The sequence below is a fragment of the Typha latifolia genome, chromosome 10 (genome assembly GCF_019914945.1).
Source record: "Typha latifolia isolate L0001 chromosome 10, TyphaL0001v2, whole genome shotgun sequence".
NCBI classification, from domain to species: domain Eukaryota; kingdom Viridiplantae; phylum Streptophyta; class Magnoliopsida; order Poales; family Typhaceae; genus Typha; species Typha latifolia.
Genome location: NC_133095.1, coordinates 1116671 through 1134568, shown reverse-complemented (window position 1 = coordinate 1134568; position 17898 = coordinate 1116671). Strand labels below are relative to the sequence as shown.

General features: G+C 36.9%; 3 protein-coding genes, 2 long non-coding RNA genes and 3 other non-coding genes across 8 annotated transcripts; 4 read left to right on the top strand and 4 right to left on the bottom strand.

The window, feature by feature from the left end:
* The first annotated feature begins 59 nt into the window (after positions 1-59).
* LOC140796197 (AP-1 complex subunit sigma-2-like) lies at positions 60-3401 on the top strand. Its single transcript, XM_073149118.1, has 7 exons — positions 60-755; positions 1153-1239; positions 2059-2150; positions 2246-2354; positions 2449-2484; positions 2740-2826; positions 3133-3401. Exons 1-7 carry the CDS (start codon positions 753-755, stop codon positions 3202-3204), a joined length of 486 nt encoding a protein of 161 aa, XP_073005219.1. The 5' UTR covers positions 60-752; the 3' UTR covers positions 3205-3401.
* A 632-nt stretch (positions 3402-4033) lies between these two features.
* On the top strand, positions 4034-8112 carry LOC140796193 (cold-responsive protein kinase 1-like). Its single transcript, XM_073149115.1, has 7 exons — positions 4034-4317; positions 5148-5267; positions 5423-5538; positions 5618-5828; positions 5940-6177; positions 6474-6624; positions 7581-8112. Exons 2-7 carry the CDS (start codon positions 5198-5200, stop codon positions 7935-7937), a joined length of 1143 nt encoding a protein of 380 aa, XP_073005216.1. The 5' UTR covers positions 4034-4317; positions 5148-5197; the 3' UTR covers positions 7938-8112.
* On the bottom strand, positions 7255-9290 carry LOC140796194 (uncharacterized). The gene is made up of 3 exons (XR_012110414.1): positions 9124-9290; positions 8861-9041; positions 7255-7914 (listed from the first exon to the last, which is right to left on the bottom strand). It is a non-coding gene; the product is annotated as an uncharacterized lncRNA (long non-coding RNA).
* Positions 9291-10283: 993 nt separating this feature from the next.
* LOC140796190 (actin-related protein 7) lies at positions 10284-13612 on the bottom strand. Its single transcript, XM_073149113.1, has 7 exons — positions 13300-13612; positions 12997-13206; positions 12534-12675; positions 11935-12179; positions 11192-11375; positions 10706-10773; positions 10284-10619 (listed from the first exon to the last, which is right to left on the bottom strand). Exons 1-7 carry the CDS (start codon positions 13375-13377, stop codon positions 10467-10469), a joined length of 1080 nt encoding a protein of 359 aa, XP_073005214.1. The 5' UTR covers positions 13378-13612; the 3' UTR covers positions 10284-10466.
* A 98-nt stretch (positions 13613-13710) lies between these two features.
* Positions 13711-13800, bottom strand: LOC140797095 (small nucleolar RNA snoR114). Its single transcript, XR_012110587.1, has one exon. It is a non-coding gene; the product is annotated as a small nucleolar RNA snoR114 (small nucleolar RNA).
* Positions 13801-13820: 20 nt separating this feature from the next.
* Positions 13821-13907, bottom strand: TRNAM-CAU (transfer RNA methionine (anticodon CAU)). Its single transcript is given in 2 exon segments — positions 13821-13856; positions 13870-13907. It is a non-coding gene; the product is annotated as a tRNA-Met (tRNA).
* Positions 13908-15329: 1422 nt separating this feature from the next.
* TRNAV-AAC (transfer RNA valine (anticodon AAC)) lies at positions 15330-15403 on the top strand. Its single transcript has one exon. It is a non-coding gene; the product is annotated as a tRNA-Val (tRNA).
* A 315-nt stretch (positions 15404-15718) lies between these two features.
* Positions 15719-16782, top strand: LOC140796794 (uncharacterized). Its single transcript, XR_012110533.1, has 2 exons — positions 15719-15845; positions 16453-16782. It is a non-coding gene; the product is annotated as an uncharacterized lncRNA (long non-coding RNA).
* The last annotated feature ends 1116 nt before the right edge of the window (positions 16783-17898 follow it).

Genomic DNA, 17898 nt, shown 5'->3' with positions numbered 1-17898 from the left:
CTGAGAAAACATTTTGTTGTTAAACCCCCTTGGATGAATTGTAATTTGTAGTAGAATCTGAGTCGCACCGCTCCTTTTTGACGATACATTGGCATTTTCTGGAGCTTTGATTAATGAGATTGTTGGACAATTTATTATTTTTGTGGAGAGGTTTTGATTGCTTGGAGACTGGTATACCATAAACCAATAAGTTGATGGTGAGGAGCTGCTGAAACAACAGTCAAACTTATTCTTTTATTTGGTGTTAAATTTCTTTATGCCATTACTCAGAGAAACATATTGGCTAATTCCTAATTCATTTCTTTATCATTTCTTTACCACTTATGGAGATGAGATTACTGTGTTTTCCTGGCCGATCTATTTTAATAGGTAAAGCCATATGAATCGATTCCGAAATACAAAAAGCCCCCTCTTTTTCGTTCGAGGGGCTTTCTTGCCAACAAATTAGAAAATTCTACATACAGACTACGGAGGTGGTATTTTGTGAATATACCTACGAAAGGAGGTGTGGAATGAAAATATGTAACAAGGAAGAGACTTTTCGCAAAATAGTCCTCCGTGGCCGCCTATTCCTTGCTATCCCGACGGATTTTTTCTTCGTTTTTTTTCACTCTCGTCGCTCTCCCGGATCTGGGATCCATTTCTCTTGCTCGCCTCTTCTAATTGCTCTTTCCTGGCTTAATAGTATCGGCGCGACGATATCTTTGGAGGGGGAGAAGCATCGAGCGAGTTAATCCGCTGATTTCTCGACCATGGTAATGATCGCACCACCGTCCTCTCCACATTATCTTCTCCAAAGTTGAACGACTTTTAAGAGATCTCAACAGTTATATTTGCCGAAATATTGGCATGATCTCTTTAGGATTTGATAATTTTAGAGAAAATTTGTAACTTCAGTAAAGATGTAGGCTTCTGGTGGGATCTTTTATGGAAGATCCGGTAATTCTTGGGGCGAGTAGTAGTGGTGTCGATGGAGCTTAAATTTTGGATCTAGGTTTAGAGAAGCATCTTTTTGGGTGATATAAGTTGATGCCCTAAGTTTTGAGAATTGGTTCTTTATTCTAAATGATAGATATACATTGTTAGATCTTAGAAAGTTTCATATCATCTGTTTATTATCTTAACATGGCTTACCTTTTCTGCCACTCCTAGATCAACTTTGTGCTTCTAATCAGTAGACAAGGAAAGGTGAGATTGACAAAATGGTACTCTCCGTATGCACAGAAGGAAAGATCCAAGGTAGGTGCTTCCTATGCGAATTTATCATCTTGATTTCCTGCTATCCTTTGTTTTCTGGGCGTGGATGACCTTTGTTTTGTGTGCGTGCTATATATCAGTAGTTACTGCTTGCGAGGGAAAAATTGATGTGTAGATCATGAGAAATGGAAATTTTTTATTCCTCCTGTTTTTGCAAAGATCCTTCTGTTTTTGCAAAGATATATCAGCATAACTAGATACTACATATATATATATATATATATATATATATATATGAATAATAATACCATCCACCTAGAGAGGCATATTTAAGTGCATAATGTTAAGTTTATTAATATTAAAATTTAAAAGTCTATGATGATATGCAAGAGAGGAATCGGTAAGAACATGATAGAGATCAATGGAGGGAAAGACACCATATAGAAAACTCAAAATAGTTGGGACTAAAGGATTGTTGCGGTCATTTTTATGAGAGGCCTTAGCTCCTTGTGTATATATATACTTGTACAAAGATCAAATTTGTGATCCTTTTGAATTTGGGTCAACTTCTAACTGACCCAAACTTGAAAGCTTCAATATGACCCAAATTTTGTGATCCATTTCTAGGTAAATGACTACAACCTTCTCTCTGGGTTCAAGTTGCACACCCCAATGTGCGCAGGTTCTCATGCTGAGAATCTAGTCCATAAAGTCTACTTAATATAGTTGCAGAGTTCAATTTTGTTTTGCTTTACAGCTGAGTAGGATAAACCTGTGGAACTTCAAAGCTGTGATGCTGTTTGGCCGTTTTAAAACTTTTTTTTATAAACATCTTAAGTTGACTTATTCATCTTGGAAAAGGTCATCAGAGAGCTTAGTGGAGTCATTCTCTCACGAGGGCCAAAGCTCTGCAATTTTGTTGAATGGAAAGGGCATAAAGTTGTATATAGAAGGTATGTAACATGGAAAGATCTGTGTTATCTATATGATGGATCACAATTTTTATTCACTGAACAATTATTTTGATGTACGAATGAATCACATGCAGGTATGCCAGCCTTTATTTTTGCATGTGTATTGATCCTGATGACAATGAGCTAGAGGTCCTCGAAATTATTCATCATTTTGTTGAGATACTGGACCGCTATTTTGGCAGTGTGAGGCCCTTGATTTATGGTCTTATATTAGGATTCTTATTTCATTATATTCTTTTGTTCTTAGATTGTTTAAACGATTTTGCTACATTTTCAGGTTTGTGAGCTGGATTTGATCTTCAATTTCCACAAGGTACTCTTGTTCTATTCTCTTTTGATAAGTTAATGTCAGGGGGCATCACTTAGTGTGGTGATAAGGCTACCCATCATGTGCCCTGCTGGCATGTTTTAGAAGCCAGGAAAATAGCCTCTCTAGCAGTAGGATCAGGCTGTTCCATCTTGCAAGCTCTATTGGTGGCGGACTCGTGAATATGGACACTTTTTAAAGTTAATCATTATCACACTTGTTGGGTTCTCATAGTTTCTTCCTTAACATTCAATTGTGCAGGCCTACTACATATTGGATGAAATTCTGATTGCTGGTGAACTTCAAGAGTCGAGCAAGAAAAATGTAGCAAGACTTATAGCTGCACAGGTAGTACTGACAGTTTGGTTGACCTGAACTCTTGGATGTTTTCATGTTTACCTCAACTTTTGATATATTTATCATGCACGCTGAAATATTTATGGAAATTACATATCCATTATTGAGTTCAGACTGGAAGGTTTTCTCTTGAATTATTTAGGGAGAATGAGTGGTGCCTGTTGCCGGTTTTCCTATTTCGTTTTGTATGTCAACAAGATAGCAACTAGATTTTGATATAATCAAAACATTGCAGCTTCTATCTTGGAGTTTAAATAACAGTTCACGATCTCTTATTATCTTGTCGCTACTTTGCAGGATTCATTGGTGGAAACCGCAAAAGAGGAAGCTAGTTCTATAAGCAATATGATCGCGCAGGCAACCAAATAAAACATCTCCTATTGTTGTACCATTCGTTGCCCTGTTCTCAGTGGCACGTCATGATTCCTATTCTTCTATTTTGGTATCCATGTTGTTAAAGATATGAATCCCGATTGTCTTGGCTTGTTTAGCATCATATAATGACACTGTTGCATTTATTTCTCACCCACGTGCAATTCTAGTCAACTTATGTTGCCTGTGACAAAGAGTCTTTCCCTATTCTTGGTCTCAACAAGATCTACAATATGTTCCCAATCTTACCAATTGATACGTGTATATTTCAATCGAAGAAATAATAGTGTAATTGAAGTCACCGTTTGACAATGGTTTCTCCTTAAACTTTATATATAACCTGCAAGACTAGAGCAGCATACAAGGTAACAAAAACCCATAAAAGAAAAAAAAAAAAAAAGTGGGGGAGAAACACGATTTACACCTTTACAGTTAGGGCAAAATTTGTTTTAAAACAATTAATTAGAAAATTTAGATTTTTGTGACTTTTGGTCTTTATGTTTCTTTCAATCTCAATTTTGCCCGCTTTTACGTATTAAATATTAAATATATTTCAAAGAGATATAACATGAAGGACAAGACATAGAAGTTAACAATTTTAATAAAAATTATTTTCATTGTTAGTTATGGTTGAAAAATCTATCAGTTTTTATCTTCCTTCTGGAGAGAATACCAATAGGGCCACCATCTATTTTTTAAAAAGAAAATTAGGGACATTAATTAAAGAGAGTGTCCTAAGTAACCAGCTCACTTATTAGCGGTAGACTCCGGTTAAAAAATTAAAAAGAAAAAGAAATATATTTCAAATATCAAATTATCCAAAATTATGGTTCCCATCCAAATCAAAGGTCAGCGCTGTAAACGTCTTTTACATTTCTTTGTCTGTTCTTAAAAATAATACAATGTTTAGTCCTTGTCCCATAGAATCGAGTCGGTTCTCTTTCTCTCGCGCTAATCTACCAACCTTTCTCCTCCTCCTCCTCCTCCTCCGTCTCTCTCCGCCATCCTTTGAATCCTTGTACTCTCCTCTGCTTCCATGACTTGATAGCTCCCTTCGTTCTCCGCCAAGTTGCGTACTGCTGCTCGCGGCCTATACGAATCAATCTATAGGTAAATCTCCCTTTTCTCGGCGACTTCGATGGTCTTATTGTGTCGGATGTTGATGGAATTGTGTTGTTTCCTGGCCGCACTGTTAGATTATGTAGGAAAAGTTCGTCTTTTTTGTTAAATTTTGTTGAAATTTGGAACCCATGGCTGCAATGATATATCTGTAGTTTTGCTAACCATTTGAAGTAATTTCATAGATTAGTGAGATAATAGAAGGGGGGTATAAGAGCTTTGGCCTCCAATCTTTGTCATATGGGATTGTATTGGAATAATTTTGGTTTTGGGGCTCTACTCTCTGGGTTCTGGCAGTATGTCTGTTCTTTGTTGTAGTTATGGTCTCTCGGGCATTATATCAAAAGGTTATTATCGTGCATAAGAGTGGAAGGCAGACATTGTGTTTTGGCGTCTCAAATTCAAAATTCAATTGGGTAAGAATCGCATGACAAGCATGATAATTGCAAGAAGCCACCTTCGATTGATTCACATGTCTTTTCTAACACCATTGTGAGTTGTTGAAACTTGTATTCTTGCTTAGTACAATAGCACTATATTGCAAGAATAACTAATGGTAACACATTAGACTGTTCAAATTTGATATCTATTTATTGGTTAATGACTGGTTCATATGCCGGCATCAAGAGGGTTGAGGGGGTAGGCTGAGAAAAGGAGGTCTAATGGCACGTTAACAATGAAAAGAGAAGCAAAAAAGATGAATATTTTGAGTGATAATTTTTTTACAGACGTTTTCCTCTGCCATTTTATTAGCTTACTAACCATAATCTTCTGTTGTAAGTTTGGGGAACTTACTCCATCTCCTGGTTCATTTTATGTAGGTTCAGCTTAGTTCGGAAGCATCCTTCAATATTTGTTCACCCAGAGAGTAATGAATTGTTTCTCTTTCATATTTAAAAAGTCATGGATTTTAGGGCACCAAAATGCTCAAAGTGAGGAAGGTGAATCCATTGAACTTGGTGATTTATTTAGATTTTTTATGCAATTCGTCCCAATTGCATTCCTATAGATTATACTCAATTATTTTGCCTACCTGGTAATACTGAAGATTTTGTCATATGTGTGCATTTACTGACTGAGCAGATTCTAATTACAGATCTTCCACAAATCCAAAATGGGAAGATTTACTCATACAGGGAACTGAAAAATGCCACAGGAGATTTTAGGGTCGGTAATAAACTTGGCCAGGGTGGATTTGGTTCTGTTTACAAGGTAATCTCCATATGCTTGTCCATGTCATACAGCCAAAATGAACAGGTCAGTTAGTAACGATCAAGCTTGTGATGTGCAGGGAAAACTTAAGGATGGATCAGTTGTTGCTGTAAAGGTGCTCTCATCTGATTCAAGGCAAGGCGCGCCAGAATTCTTGAATGAGCTCAATGTGATTTCCAATATACTACATGAGAATCTAGTTAGGCTGCATGGTTGCTGTGTAGAAGGAGACCACAGGATTTTGGTATATGAATATCTTGAGAACAATAGCCTTGCACTGACCCTTCTAGGTATGTATCCCTCAAGTAGCCATCTTTGAACATTATTCTTGTATATATCCAAATGGGTTCATCTGAATCATGCATTTGATTCAGAGTTTGCTGTCCCTTCTCATTTTTCAGGTGATGGCCTTAATAACATTCAGTTCAACTGGAGAACACGAACACGGATCTGTATTGGTGTTGCTCGTGGAATTGCATTTCTTCATGAAGAAGTCCAACCTCCTGTTGTGCATCGAGATATTAAAGCAAGTAACATTCTTCTTGATAAGGATCTCAACCCTAAAATTTCTGATTTTGGTTTAGCAAAGCTCTTTCCAGATAATATGACGCATGTCAGCACTAGAGTTGCTGGGACAATGTGAGTTGGATACTTCCATGCATTAGCTTTAATTCAATTACAATTTATTCTTTTATTTGAAGAGCACAAGAAGGGATCTATAGTGTCAAATCTAACAAAAGTACAAAATTATCAACATGAGAGATAAAAGGTGATCTGACCATTAAATCGTAGCATATATTCTTTTTAGATGGAAATTATTTGTTCAGGTTTGGTCATCAAATTGTGCAAGTTTTAACATTTAAGCAGCTTGCTAATAAACCTTGGTCCTTGCCACCATAATTCCTTTCTAACATTGAGTTCCTATTGTTTTCCAGAGGTTACTTGGCACCTGAATATGCAATTCAAGGTCGTCTGACAAAGAAGGCAGATACTTACAGCTTTGGCGTACTCTTACTGGAAATAGTGAGCGGAAGATGTAACACAAATACAAGATTGCCTCCTGAAGACCAGTTTCTCCTTGAAAGGGTAACAACTAACAAATAATCTGATTGACATGGGCATGCATTGCTTAATATTTTCCAATTTATACATTAGCTGACATAGATAAGTTAATCTTTTCCATGTGTTCTCCATTCATTTCTGTCCTTGCTGCATCAGGAAAAATCTAATATATATATATATATATAATCAAGCTAAAATGGTAATGATGTGCATCTAGAATGGTAATCTAGTTCATTTATTTTATATGATGATGATGATAGCAAAAAATAACATTTATAGGCTAACTGGGTCGTCAACCAGGGACGCTTTCATTCCTGGAGACAATTTTTCTGGTTGATGACAAAGTAGCATATCACCATCTACCATTCGTATGCTGATCAGGGGTTTCCTTCATTTCAGTTATAATTATTGAATTGTTGTGACTGTCGAGTCATCAAAAGGAAAATAATGTTCCTTAAGTTATAATCGAAGTTCCTTAAATTATGCGCATGGTATATTGTAAGGGTAGCCTAGTTTGCAAAATGCAGTTGCTTAACAATTGAACTAAATGACATTTTTTCTGATTATGGGACCTAAAAGACATCATGCATCATAGTGGGGTCCACAATATTATTGTTTGTAAGACAAATAATGATTCATGTGAAGGATACAATCTAAATCGATAAATCTCAATTTGAATATATTTTCTTCAACAGTTTCACAATGCCATCATCATGACTGATCATTTCTATGCAAACTGTAGAAGCATATTCAGAGTTCAGACAATGAATGATCAATAGTTTGCAAACTGTAGAAGCATATTCGGACATCTAAAGGTGTACTGTGCAGATCTAATAGGTCTCTGTGGTTTCTATGTTTTGTACTATTAATTCTCATGAGTTCCTTTTTTGCCATGTTTTGATCAGAGATCATATAACATGAAATAAATTTCCTGCATAGGATGTTTATAATCATCTTTGAATATGATGCACGTCTTGCAGGCATGGACGCTATACGAACGTGGTGAGCTGCTGACGATCGTCGATACTTTCTTGGACGATGATTTTGATACTGAGGAAGCATGCAGATTTCTGAAGGTTGGCCTTCTGTGCACCCAAGATGCCCCGAGAGCTCGACCATCAATGTCCACAGTCATCAAGATGCTTACAGGCGAGAGCAGTGTCAATGTTAAGATCACAAAGCCTGGTCTCATCTCAGATTTCATGCAACTCAAGCTTAAGAACCAGGACCCTAATCAGCAAAATACATCCTCTATCTTGTCTCCTGGGGGTTCATCTTTGTCATCAGGGAACACCACACAAGCTTCCACCTTCTCTGTATCAGGTGATCATGTGTGATACAACAAAACATGTTAGGAAGGAAAGAGTGCACTTGTTTGGTTTAGTAGACTTTGTAGATTCTATTCAGTTTTGATGTATGTTGTTTCATGTACGTGCTTGTATACTTGTGATTCATTTGATTGTCGTGTATATAGACATGCAAATATTCAATTGATTTGTATTTGTAGCATCATTTTTGTCTTAGAGGAGGAACAAAATTGGTGATTGTTATGATAGTGGAGATGTGTTCCTTTCAATCTAATATGCATTATATCTGTCCTCTTATGAGCTTTAATACGTGAGACAATGTAGTATTTATGAACTCTGAGAAGACTGCAATCAATTGCGTACATAAACAGGATAAACGTTTGCAACCAAGATTTTCCTTTGAATAACTGTGAATGGGCCTTGCTTAATTATCTGAATCTATTTGGCGTATGATATGTGGATATCAAAATTATGTAAACTTACGGTGCAAAGTGGAAAAGAAGACGATAGCTCTTATTATGATCTGCAACTCAAAAGGGCTTCTAATCTCCTCTTGTTGCTATTCTTTGGGAAGATGAAATCAAGGTTTTAAGGATAGATAAAATAGATGATATTCCAGGTGCAGATCTTGGAATGTCAATGTACTAAAAGGACTTGTTTCAAATATAGTGTGCCAAAAAGTTAGCATTGAGTAGGATTATAAGCAGATGTAAGACTACACATTACCAACTAATTGATATCTTCTTCATAAATACTTGCACTATGATATACTAATTAAAGTCATAAGATATGCTCAAAAATAACAGAATCTAGTAGAGAGGAGAGTGAGAGAGAGAGAGAGAGAGTGAGGTCCTGCTTGGCTCCTCGCACTCCAATCGCAGTAGCCAATCCATCGAGTTTAGATTGGCAGCTACACGAGTGGAATACAGGGAGCCAGGCACAACCCATTTCACCTCTTGCTTCCAAGACCACCTTCCACTTCTTCCATCTTCCCATCTTTCCATGCAGCATAAACCCTCTCTTCTTATTCATCTAAAAACTCTTGAAGAAGATAAATAATTTCTCTTGAAGGGACGATGAAGTGGTTCTATCAAAACAGGCTTTTGAGGAGTGGACTCCTCCTTTGCTAACTCCCTATAAATAAGTAGAAAATTTTAGTAAAAATAAAAATTAAAACTCCAGCTAAAATCCTACAAAAAGAGTTCTAAAGACCCACGTTCTCTTGTACTCCAAATGGAAATCCTGGCTAGGTTTAGCTGGCACAGCGGTCGTATATGGAACTCAAGAATTGGAGAAGAAGCATCTCCTTGGTCTTAGAGAGAGAGAGAGAGAGAGAGAGAGAGAGAGAGAGAGAGAAAAGAAAATGGAATGCCTTTGGCTCTCTCTTTTATTATTTTATCTTATTTTCTTTTTCAATTTATTTTTCCCCTCCTCAAGCTGTCTATTGGACTGGGTTTTGTCTGAGAGTGTTTGGATGTAACTTGGATTCTCTGGACCATTATGTAACGCTAGTGTCTGACATGAGTTCAGTTTTACTGCTGTCTATAGTGACTGTCTCATCTTTTTGAGTATCTTTGCATTAGATAGGACTCTATTATTAGCTGGATTTAATCTTTCGCTTATGAGTTATGCCCCCTATTTATCCCCTAGTTACATATATTAACCCATACGACATAGAAAAATCTATCCAAATAGGAAGCATAAATCTAATATAATTCCATATATTTTTAATATTAGCAAATTATTAGTTTATGCATTAAGCCAAAAAAAATTACATCACAAATTATAGTGAGAACTGATTACATCACAAATTAAAAGAGAGGCTAAGAGTATAGTGAGAATTGAAAGGAAAAATTACATCACAGATTAGCTAATCTATCCCCTCCCAATGAATGCAAATACCATCGTGACCCAGTTCAAGATCATTTCTACCAAATTTGCCATTGCTTTTAGATTATATTTTTTTGCCATGAGGAAAAACATCCCAATTTCCATATGGAAAAAGGTTCCATAATCATTAGTCCTGTCGGCGAGCATCTTGAACTGTATGAATTGTGGCGTCCTGCGGTGGAAGTCGGCGGCTGGATGCAGATCGTCGCCGAATCACGTGAGGGACCAACACGACCGCTTTTGGAGAGATTCGTTGGTCGCTATCGAACATGTGGAATAGTCTCCAATCTATTCCCGTTCCAGACGGATAGAATTTTTTCACGCCACTATCCGGGTGCTTTATCCAACATGTCGGTGTCTTTGTCGGCTTTTTCTTTCCTTCTTTTCTCTTCAGTATGGTCTTTGACTCTAACACTTGTTAACGACTAATTTGGAGCTTTAATCTTAAACTCCAAATACCACTGCTTTATTCACTAATAAAAAAAGTTGATAACAACAAGGACAGCAGTAAATAGATTTTCTTCAAGTGGAATACATCATCACATTAAGTTGTAAGAGGACACAAGAAGAAGAAAGACAAGCATCTTAATTAAATTAAAGACAAAATCTTGGTATGTTGGTCTACAATTACCAAGACTACCAGGTTAAGCTACTGTTAGAACTTTTAACTTAGAAGCACTTCCTGTGAACAATGGCAGGCCCTGTCTCATCGTAGTCTCCCTTTGTGACGTGCTGGTTCTGAGGGAAAACAACTTTAGCTAATATTGCACCACCCATCCAGGCTGAGTTCTTTGCCAAGTTCTCTGGCATGTACTCAGGGGCCTAGAAAGAATGAAAGAAGAATTGGTGTTAAAACCAACCAACAACTGCTGCTTAATAAAAATTAAGCATCATACTGAGTTGCATACCTTTACAAGAGATGGACGGACGGATGAAGAGCATAGATTTGCTTCTTTCTGGAAGCGATCTTCCAAACCTGAAGAATAGAAAATTAAATTAGGATTAAAGCCAATTCTCCACATCCATGGGAAGACCGCTAATTAGGTCTAACAACTTTCCGATATATTTATCAGCAATGTGAGGGTCAATATTGTTCAAGGAATAGAGAGAGAGATTTTTATACACGACTCGAGATAATGCAGAATGTAACATAATTTCATCTGAACAATGTTAGCAATTGAACGAAGGCAAACAGAAGTATTCACACAAAACATATCATGTTCAAGAAATAAATGGAAGTCATTCTACAAGAAGGGACAGTCATCATGGCTAAAAAAATCTGCATGCAATACAATTTTCATAACTGAATTTAGAACAAGCCATGTTCCTGAGCAATACTCAAAGTCTATAAGCAAGAATTTGAGGCATCCAGGTACAGTGAAAAGATAATGGACCTGTCAGAGATGCTGTACCACCACATAGCACGGTATTCTCAAGTAGCTGACGGTGGTTTTCAGATGAAACAGTTGAGATGCTTCGGACTAGCTGGTCAACAATTCCATACTCCTCTAAACCTAAGATAGATGGTTGGAATAGAGCTTCACCAACAATATATTGTTCCCTTTCAATTGTTATCACCTGAAAACTTGGTTATAATAGTCATTCCAGATATGCAAAAGTTAAAGAAAGCACATGCAGATTTATCGCCTAAAAACTTGGTTATAATAGTCACTCCAGGTATGCAAAAGCCTGTGCCTGGCCTAAGATAAAAGTAATATGATGCAATTTATAAATTATTTTCATCTTAATCCAATGCAACGCACAGAAAGTTGCACAGTTTTCAAATTGAAAGTAAATGGGGATGGCAACCTTCAGAAAATTAGTACACAGCCACAAACAATTATCTGTAAAATAATTCAGACTACTCTGGATGAATCTTCAGTTAGGATAGGTCGGAGTCCTACATTTTGCAGTTTACAAGTTGCTTAGCAGGCATATTGAAATGTGATTACTGTTTCTGCCATGTGAAACTTGACTGACCAATATATGCCCTTGAATCCAAACAATGCAACTACTATAAAACTAAAGATGAGAAAGGTACAAGAAGAATTCTGCTAAAGAATATGCTTTGATTTATAGATATTAAAAAGAGCATATCCGTGATTTAAATCACACAACAGTTTAACCAGCAACAGACCTGTCCGTCTGGAAGGGTATGCTTCTCCTTCTGGCATGAATTCCGTATCCCTTCGAAGGCAGCTTGGTCCTCCGCACAGCAAGCATATATCTCTTTCAACTTCTCAACCTCAGATATGTCGATGTTTACTGATGGATTAGACTTACGAAGTTCTTGCGCAAGCAAGTTTGTCAAATCAATCCCCCCAACTTCAAACCTTTTTGAGGCTATGTGTTGAACAGCACCTTCACAAACTGGTGCAATATCTGATATAGTGACAAAGATTGTTAATCTAGAACTTCATCTTCTATAATAGAAGAACTAAGTCTCTGCCAAGTATATAAGAATAAATGAGAATCAATTATCCAAGCCTGTTTTGAATTGTAGCTTCTAAGTTTATCACTGCATCCGTAGTTCCCATGCCATGTGTTTAAATCAACAGTCCTACGTATTTATGATTTCATATGATGTGTTTCCTGTGGTGATCACAATATTATCTGAACTTTTCTAGTACACTTACATGAAAGAGAATATAACCTAGTGACAAAACAAAACTATCACAAATCTTGACCTTCATCCAAAACACGAGGAAAAAGAAAAAGCCAGTCTCAGAAACATACCAATCTTCCCATGCCCAATGTCTACAGTACATCCCGAGATACGCCCTACAGCATAAAGTGATAATACAGCTTGTTCAGAAGCATAAAATCCCGAAACATTGAATGTCTCAAACATCAGCTGCACCAGCTGTTCCCTGAAGGCCTGCAAGAAGGAAAGAAGGACAAAGCAGAATTACACAAATTGACATCTTGATGCACCAAAATAACATAGCAGATTACTCTAAAACACATCCTCACAGAACTTATATGTGTTAATCAATCTGACAAACCATTCTGATTGTACATTGTATACAACAACTAGTGCTAGTCTGCTAGATAAATCAAATGCTGTGTGGAGAAGATAATTTCCACCTTTAAAAACCACAACTTTTGCCAGCAGAGTATCATTTCCAAAATAAGCAAAATTGATTAAGCTGCACGCAAGGAAGGAAACAGAAGCATACAGAATAATCCATCCACAGACCTTTGGAGTAAACAGTGGTTCCGTAAATAAAATCTGCCCTTCCTCCCCAATCTCCCATCCAATGTTCGTATACAACACATGCCTCAGCAAATCCTCCATAGCGTCCCAGTCCTTAACAAACCCCCTCACCACGGGATCCACCGTCACCTCCTCGATTCCATCGCCCATCTCTCCCTCCTCCACCACCCGCTTCATCTTCGTCGGAATTATCTGCTCCAAGCGAAACATTCGACCGATCGATTCAATAAAAGTACCAAAATTTAAGAAAAGGACACCGACCGGGAGAAGCAAAGAAGCTCTTACCAGAGCGGGATCCTGATCCGGGGAAGCGATTCCAGCCTTGAGAAGCTTGGATCCGGCGTCGACTACCACCGCCTCCATGGAATCGGAGTCGAAACCCTAGCTCTCCGATTCAGAGGAAGGAAACCCTAGATCGCTAGGAATCGCTCCCTGCGTGATGAAAGGAGACGAAAGGAAACCCTCCGATTTCCCACCGTAATTGGAGAGTGGAGTGGGCGGGAAAGGAGGTTTTCGACGGGCGCGGGCGCGAAGTAGGCGGCCATTCGCCACTTCGTGTAAGCTACTCGGTGATGCTATTTATGCTCGGGATGGGAGCAGGAAACGGATCAAATTAAACGGGTACTAGTAGTAGCTATGATACTATCCACTATCATAATTTTTTTAAATTAAAAAAAGGAAAAAAAAATGGAGACAAAGCTCAGATGCGCTGGTATCGTCTGTGAATCAGACGGCTGTGATGGACCCAACCTATCACATATTGAGCACAAGTAATCCTCACTGCTCTGTCCATCGAGGGATTAAATTGGGGTGAGAGAGGCTCGAACTCTCGACCTCAGGATAACTCAATCAAGCTATGAGACCTACGCGCTAGCCAACTGCGCCACCACCCCGTTGTTGAGGAGCAATCATCCAAAATAATCTTATTGAAGTTAGAATGTAATTGTATTTCTTCTATTATTTAGCTAGTTTTATATTAATCTTTGGTTTTAGGTACATCAAATCATGACTTTACAAAACCATATCTCTATTCTACTTTACATTTTCAATAAATACCATTACTTTATTTATAGGACTAATTCGCCTTACGAGTAAAAAGAATAGGATAATTGAAGAATAACTAGGTAATTATGAAGAAGAAAAAAGAGTAGCTCAGTCGATTAGCGAAAACCTATCTGAATTGTATTTTTCGCTGGTTGAATAATGAATCAAGTGCTTTTCTTACCCTAAAACTAAATTAAACATTCTCGATGGTCGATTCATTGTTTTACCGGTCTGACCTCAGTTTATTTTGGTTCTAATAATAACTATGATTGCAACAAAGATTTCATAGTAATTATATTATTTTAGTTGCAAAATGAAATACTAAGTTCAAAATTATAGATACAAGCTAAAGAAGTTCATAATAAGCAATTTCAAGGTTTTATGGTTAGGTTTTCTAGATGCTATATTAATAGATACAGTATTTAGTCCTAAATTTATTGATTAGTTTGGTGCACCAGCCATTTTGGACTTTGTAGAATCGATTGACCTATCATGAAAAGGCTGCTTTGTCGCCTCATCCATTCATGCCCTACACACTAACTAAGATTTCAATCTATCCTCGTCGACTCTATCTTTTACCACATCTCGAAAAGGATGGAATCCATCTAACATGAGAGATTTTTTTTTTTTTTTGTAACATGACTCTTCTACTTGACTAAAACTTGATAGGATCTAAATGACTCTATATCTAAAAAGGATTGACTATTTTTTTTAGTCTATATCTAGCATTAGGACTCATGAATATGATGAAAAAAAAATTGTCATTTCATCAAACTTTTTGAGAGATCCTGCAAAATATAAAATTTTAAAAATTTATTAAACTTTGGTACAATATCTAAGACGAAATAGTACAAATATTAATACAATTCAATTTCTATATAAACTATCATCTATATCATCTCACATTTATAGCTCACTTCATCATCGCTCTAAAATATCTTCTCAAGATATCTCAAGTCGCTATCACGTACCATATATCTGAGCGGTTAGAAAAGAAATAGAGAGAAAGTCATAAACAAAAGGCTCAATGAATAAACCTTACCCCAAATCGGTGATGTCAAATAAAGAGTAAATCATGTACTAGATAATATGAATTAGAAAGAGCATCATGTCATGAATGAATATATGAATGTATCCTCAATAATATATATAAATGAAAAGTAGATAACATATCATAACTGATAAAAGTATATAATCCTCGACAATGAGTAAACAAATGGATGCCGACCATGATCAGGTAATTTTTAATATTTATGGAGTTTTACATAAACGGTGTCGTGGTGTAGTTGGTTATCACGTCAGTCTAACACACTGAAGGTCTCCGGTTCGAGTCCGGGCGACGCCATTTATTAATTTTTTGTCCCTTTCATTTTTCTAATGGGCCGGCCCAGGCTGATAAGCCCATTGGGCTCTCAAGTCTAAATTCCTCCAGATAAAATTGCCTTTTATTGTAAACAAGTTTATCTTATTCTCAAAAAAAATTCTGGTGTACAAAAATCTCCCCCCCTCCCAAAAAAATTTACGGTCAACCCTCTTAAAGGACTCTTTCTAATGGTCAACCACTTGCCAACACCGCAGGGTTTTCAGGGTCGGTTGGTTGACTTCACCTCCCTATTTATTTCCTCCCTCTCTCCCCCGCCCCCCCTCCTATTAATTACATAGACAAATAGTCTAGATAGAGAAAGAAGAAGATGGCCCAGGCTGTGAGGGGAGAAGAAGATGGCCAAGCCCAGCTCATTAAAGAAATTACCAACCAAAACCACCAACATGATGTTGATACTCCTAAGGTCTCCTCCTACTCTTATCCTCTTTCTCCTTTCCAGGTTTTACTCCCATTTGATACTATTTGCTAATTTAATTGAAGGGATAATTATACTATAAAAAATCTCTCACCATGTTACACTCTACTTTTCTCTATTTCTTTCTGAAGAGACTAAAACTGATCACATGACACTCATATTTCTATTTTCTAATAGTAAATTCTAACGGAAATGGACATTTTAAAAGTTTTCTATTGTTAAGAAGGTCAATACGTCATGAAAAGTAAATAATAGAGTATATGTGAAAAAGTGCAAACATTTAAAAGGGTCTACATGTAATTGTCCCTTGTGCTTCTACTTATGAGCTCATCAATGAAGGGCATTCTTAGGCCCATCAGTCATCGTCTCAACGAGATCATTAAATTAGCATTTGTTACATCATCTTGCATCAAGCTGGCACTGCCTATCATTATTAATTGCTTTGTTGCATGTAAGGTGGTTGAGTTATTGACTGAATGAGCTAAATGCTGCGGTGAGGTGTCGTCCTCTGATAAAAAGCAAGCCACTTCTGTATGGAATGTTTTTGTTTCTTGCAAAGTCTTCGCTAATTTGTGTTTTAATTTGATGGTTTTAGTTAGTTGGTCAGATCAGCCATGACCAGCTTTGTGATGCCATGCATGAAGAGATTCTTACGTCAAAGGAAACATGGAGGAGGATTTCATCCATGGCCCTGCAAGAGAAGGGAAGGTCACAGAGCAGCCCAAGTCTCCAAAGAGGTTAATAAATCCCAAAGCAGAAGACCAGTAGAGAGAAGCTTGGCTTCTAAACTATGCATTGTTAATAAATTTTCATATCACCAAGTATGCTATTCTTTCAGCATACTTCCATATCTCTGTGAACCTGCTTATCATAACCTATGTATCACTAGCTTCAAATAAAATGTTAGTGGCAAATTAATCAATCACTTTGATGTTTCTTTTAAATTTATTTTAAGCGGTAGCTAAACTTATTCTACAATCTCTTGATGATCCAAAGGATAAGACATATCTTGAAAAGAATGTGGTCCCTGTGAGCTTGTCATTGTTAAGTGCCTTAAAGATGCATGCAATGTGATGTTGGACTTATCTTCCTTTTAGATATGTTGGTATAGGATTGGATTCAGTACCATTCTTGAGACGCATTGACTGAAAGTGATTGCAAGAACATAGCACTTACTAGTATATATATCCTACAAATCTATCATTAGACAGAACAAAGTGTGCATCTTTTTGTCAATCAAATATTTTAGAAGCATATCACTTAGTTGCAGATGTTTCTGTCAATCAGAACAAAGCAATGATTAGCACAAAATAAATCATTTGCTAATCCACTGGAGCCTATAAGACCACCAAATAGTTGTGGTCAGCTTTGGATAGTGAAAGAAGAATAGAAAATTTTGAGGGCCAATGAGCATAGAGGATCCAGTTTGTGGATACAGGGGAAAGCTTAGAAAGATATGATCCATGAGCAGAGGCCATGTTCCTAAAGGGCCCTACCACTTGCAATTTTAGGCTTTTAAACATCAAGGAAAGAAGAAAAAGAAAGGGGAACAGAGAGAGAGAGAGAGAGCTGTCTGCAGCCCCACTTTATGTCTGTTGCTCAAGAAAGAGAGAGAGTTGTGGTCATCATTCAGTGTTTGGATTCTTTGTGGGTCCTCCATTAACATTCTCACAGCCTCTATCTACCACTAAAGAGATTTGATAGATGCTTCAAAATTGACTAACATAGGCCATCATAAAGAGCCTCAGCAGCTCCAGTTAGAGTATAAAAGGATAAAATTTCTGTTCTCTAACAGTATTTAAGATTTTACAGTAATTGTAGATCTAATATGATATCAGAGCATATTAGGGCTTTTCTTCCTCTTTTTGTTATTTTAGAGCCTCTATGGCTCTAGTTAGAATATAAAAGAATAAAATTACCATTTTCTAATAGTCTATTAAGACTTATTTGGTTTGAGGCTAAGGTTCGAACTTGATTAGTTAATATCATTTTTTATCTTGATTTTTTGAAGAGTGAACTTAGTTAGGTATTAAAAAAAATT

Coding starts and splice junctions, on each gene's coding strand:
- LOC140796190 (XM_073149113.1), bottom strand. CDS start 13,377: ATGGAGGCGGTGGTAGTCGACGCCGGATCCAAGCTTCTCAAGGCTGGA. Junction 13,207..13,299: donor CGGATCAGGATCCCGCTCTG/GTAAGAGCTTCT, acceptor CGCTTGGAGCAG/ATAATTCCGACGAAGATGAA. Junction 12,676..12,996: donor AACCACTGTTTACTCCAAAG/GTCTGTGGATGG, acceptor TCCTTCTTGCAG/GCCTTCAGGGAACAGCTGGT.
- LOC140796197 (XM_073149118.1), top strand. Junction 1,240..2,058: donor CACAGAAGGAAAGATCCAAG/GTAGGTGCTTCC, acceptor ATCTTGGAAAAG/GTCATCAGAGAGCTTAGTGG. Junction 2,355..2,448: donor TGGACCGCTATTTTGGCAGT/GTGAGGCCCTTG, acceptor CTACATTTTCAG/GTTTGTGAGCTGGATTTGAT.
- LOC140796193 (XM_073149115.1), top strand. CDS start 5,198: ATGAATTGTTTCTCTTTCATATTTAAAAAGTCATGGATTTTAGGGCAC. Junction 5,268..5,422: donor AAATGCTCAAAGTGAGGAAG/GTGAATCCATTG, acceptor TTCTAATTACAG/ATCTTCCACAAATCCAAAAT. Junction 6,625..7,580: donor ACCAGTTTCTCCTTGAAAGG/GTAACAACTAAC, acceptor CACGTCTTGCAG/GCATGGACGCTATACGAACG.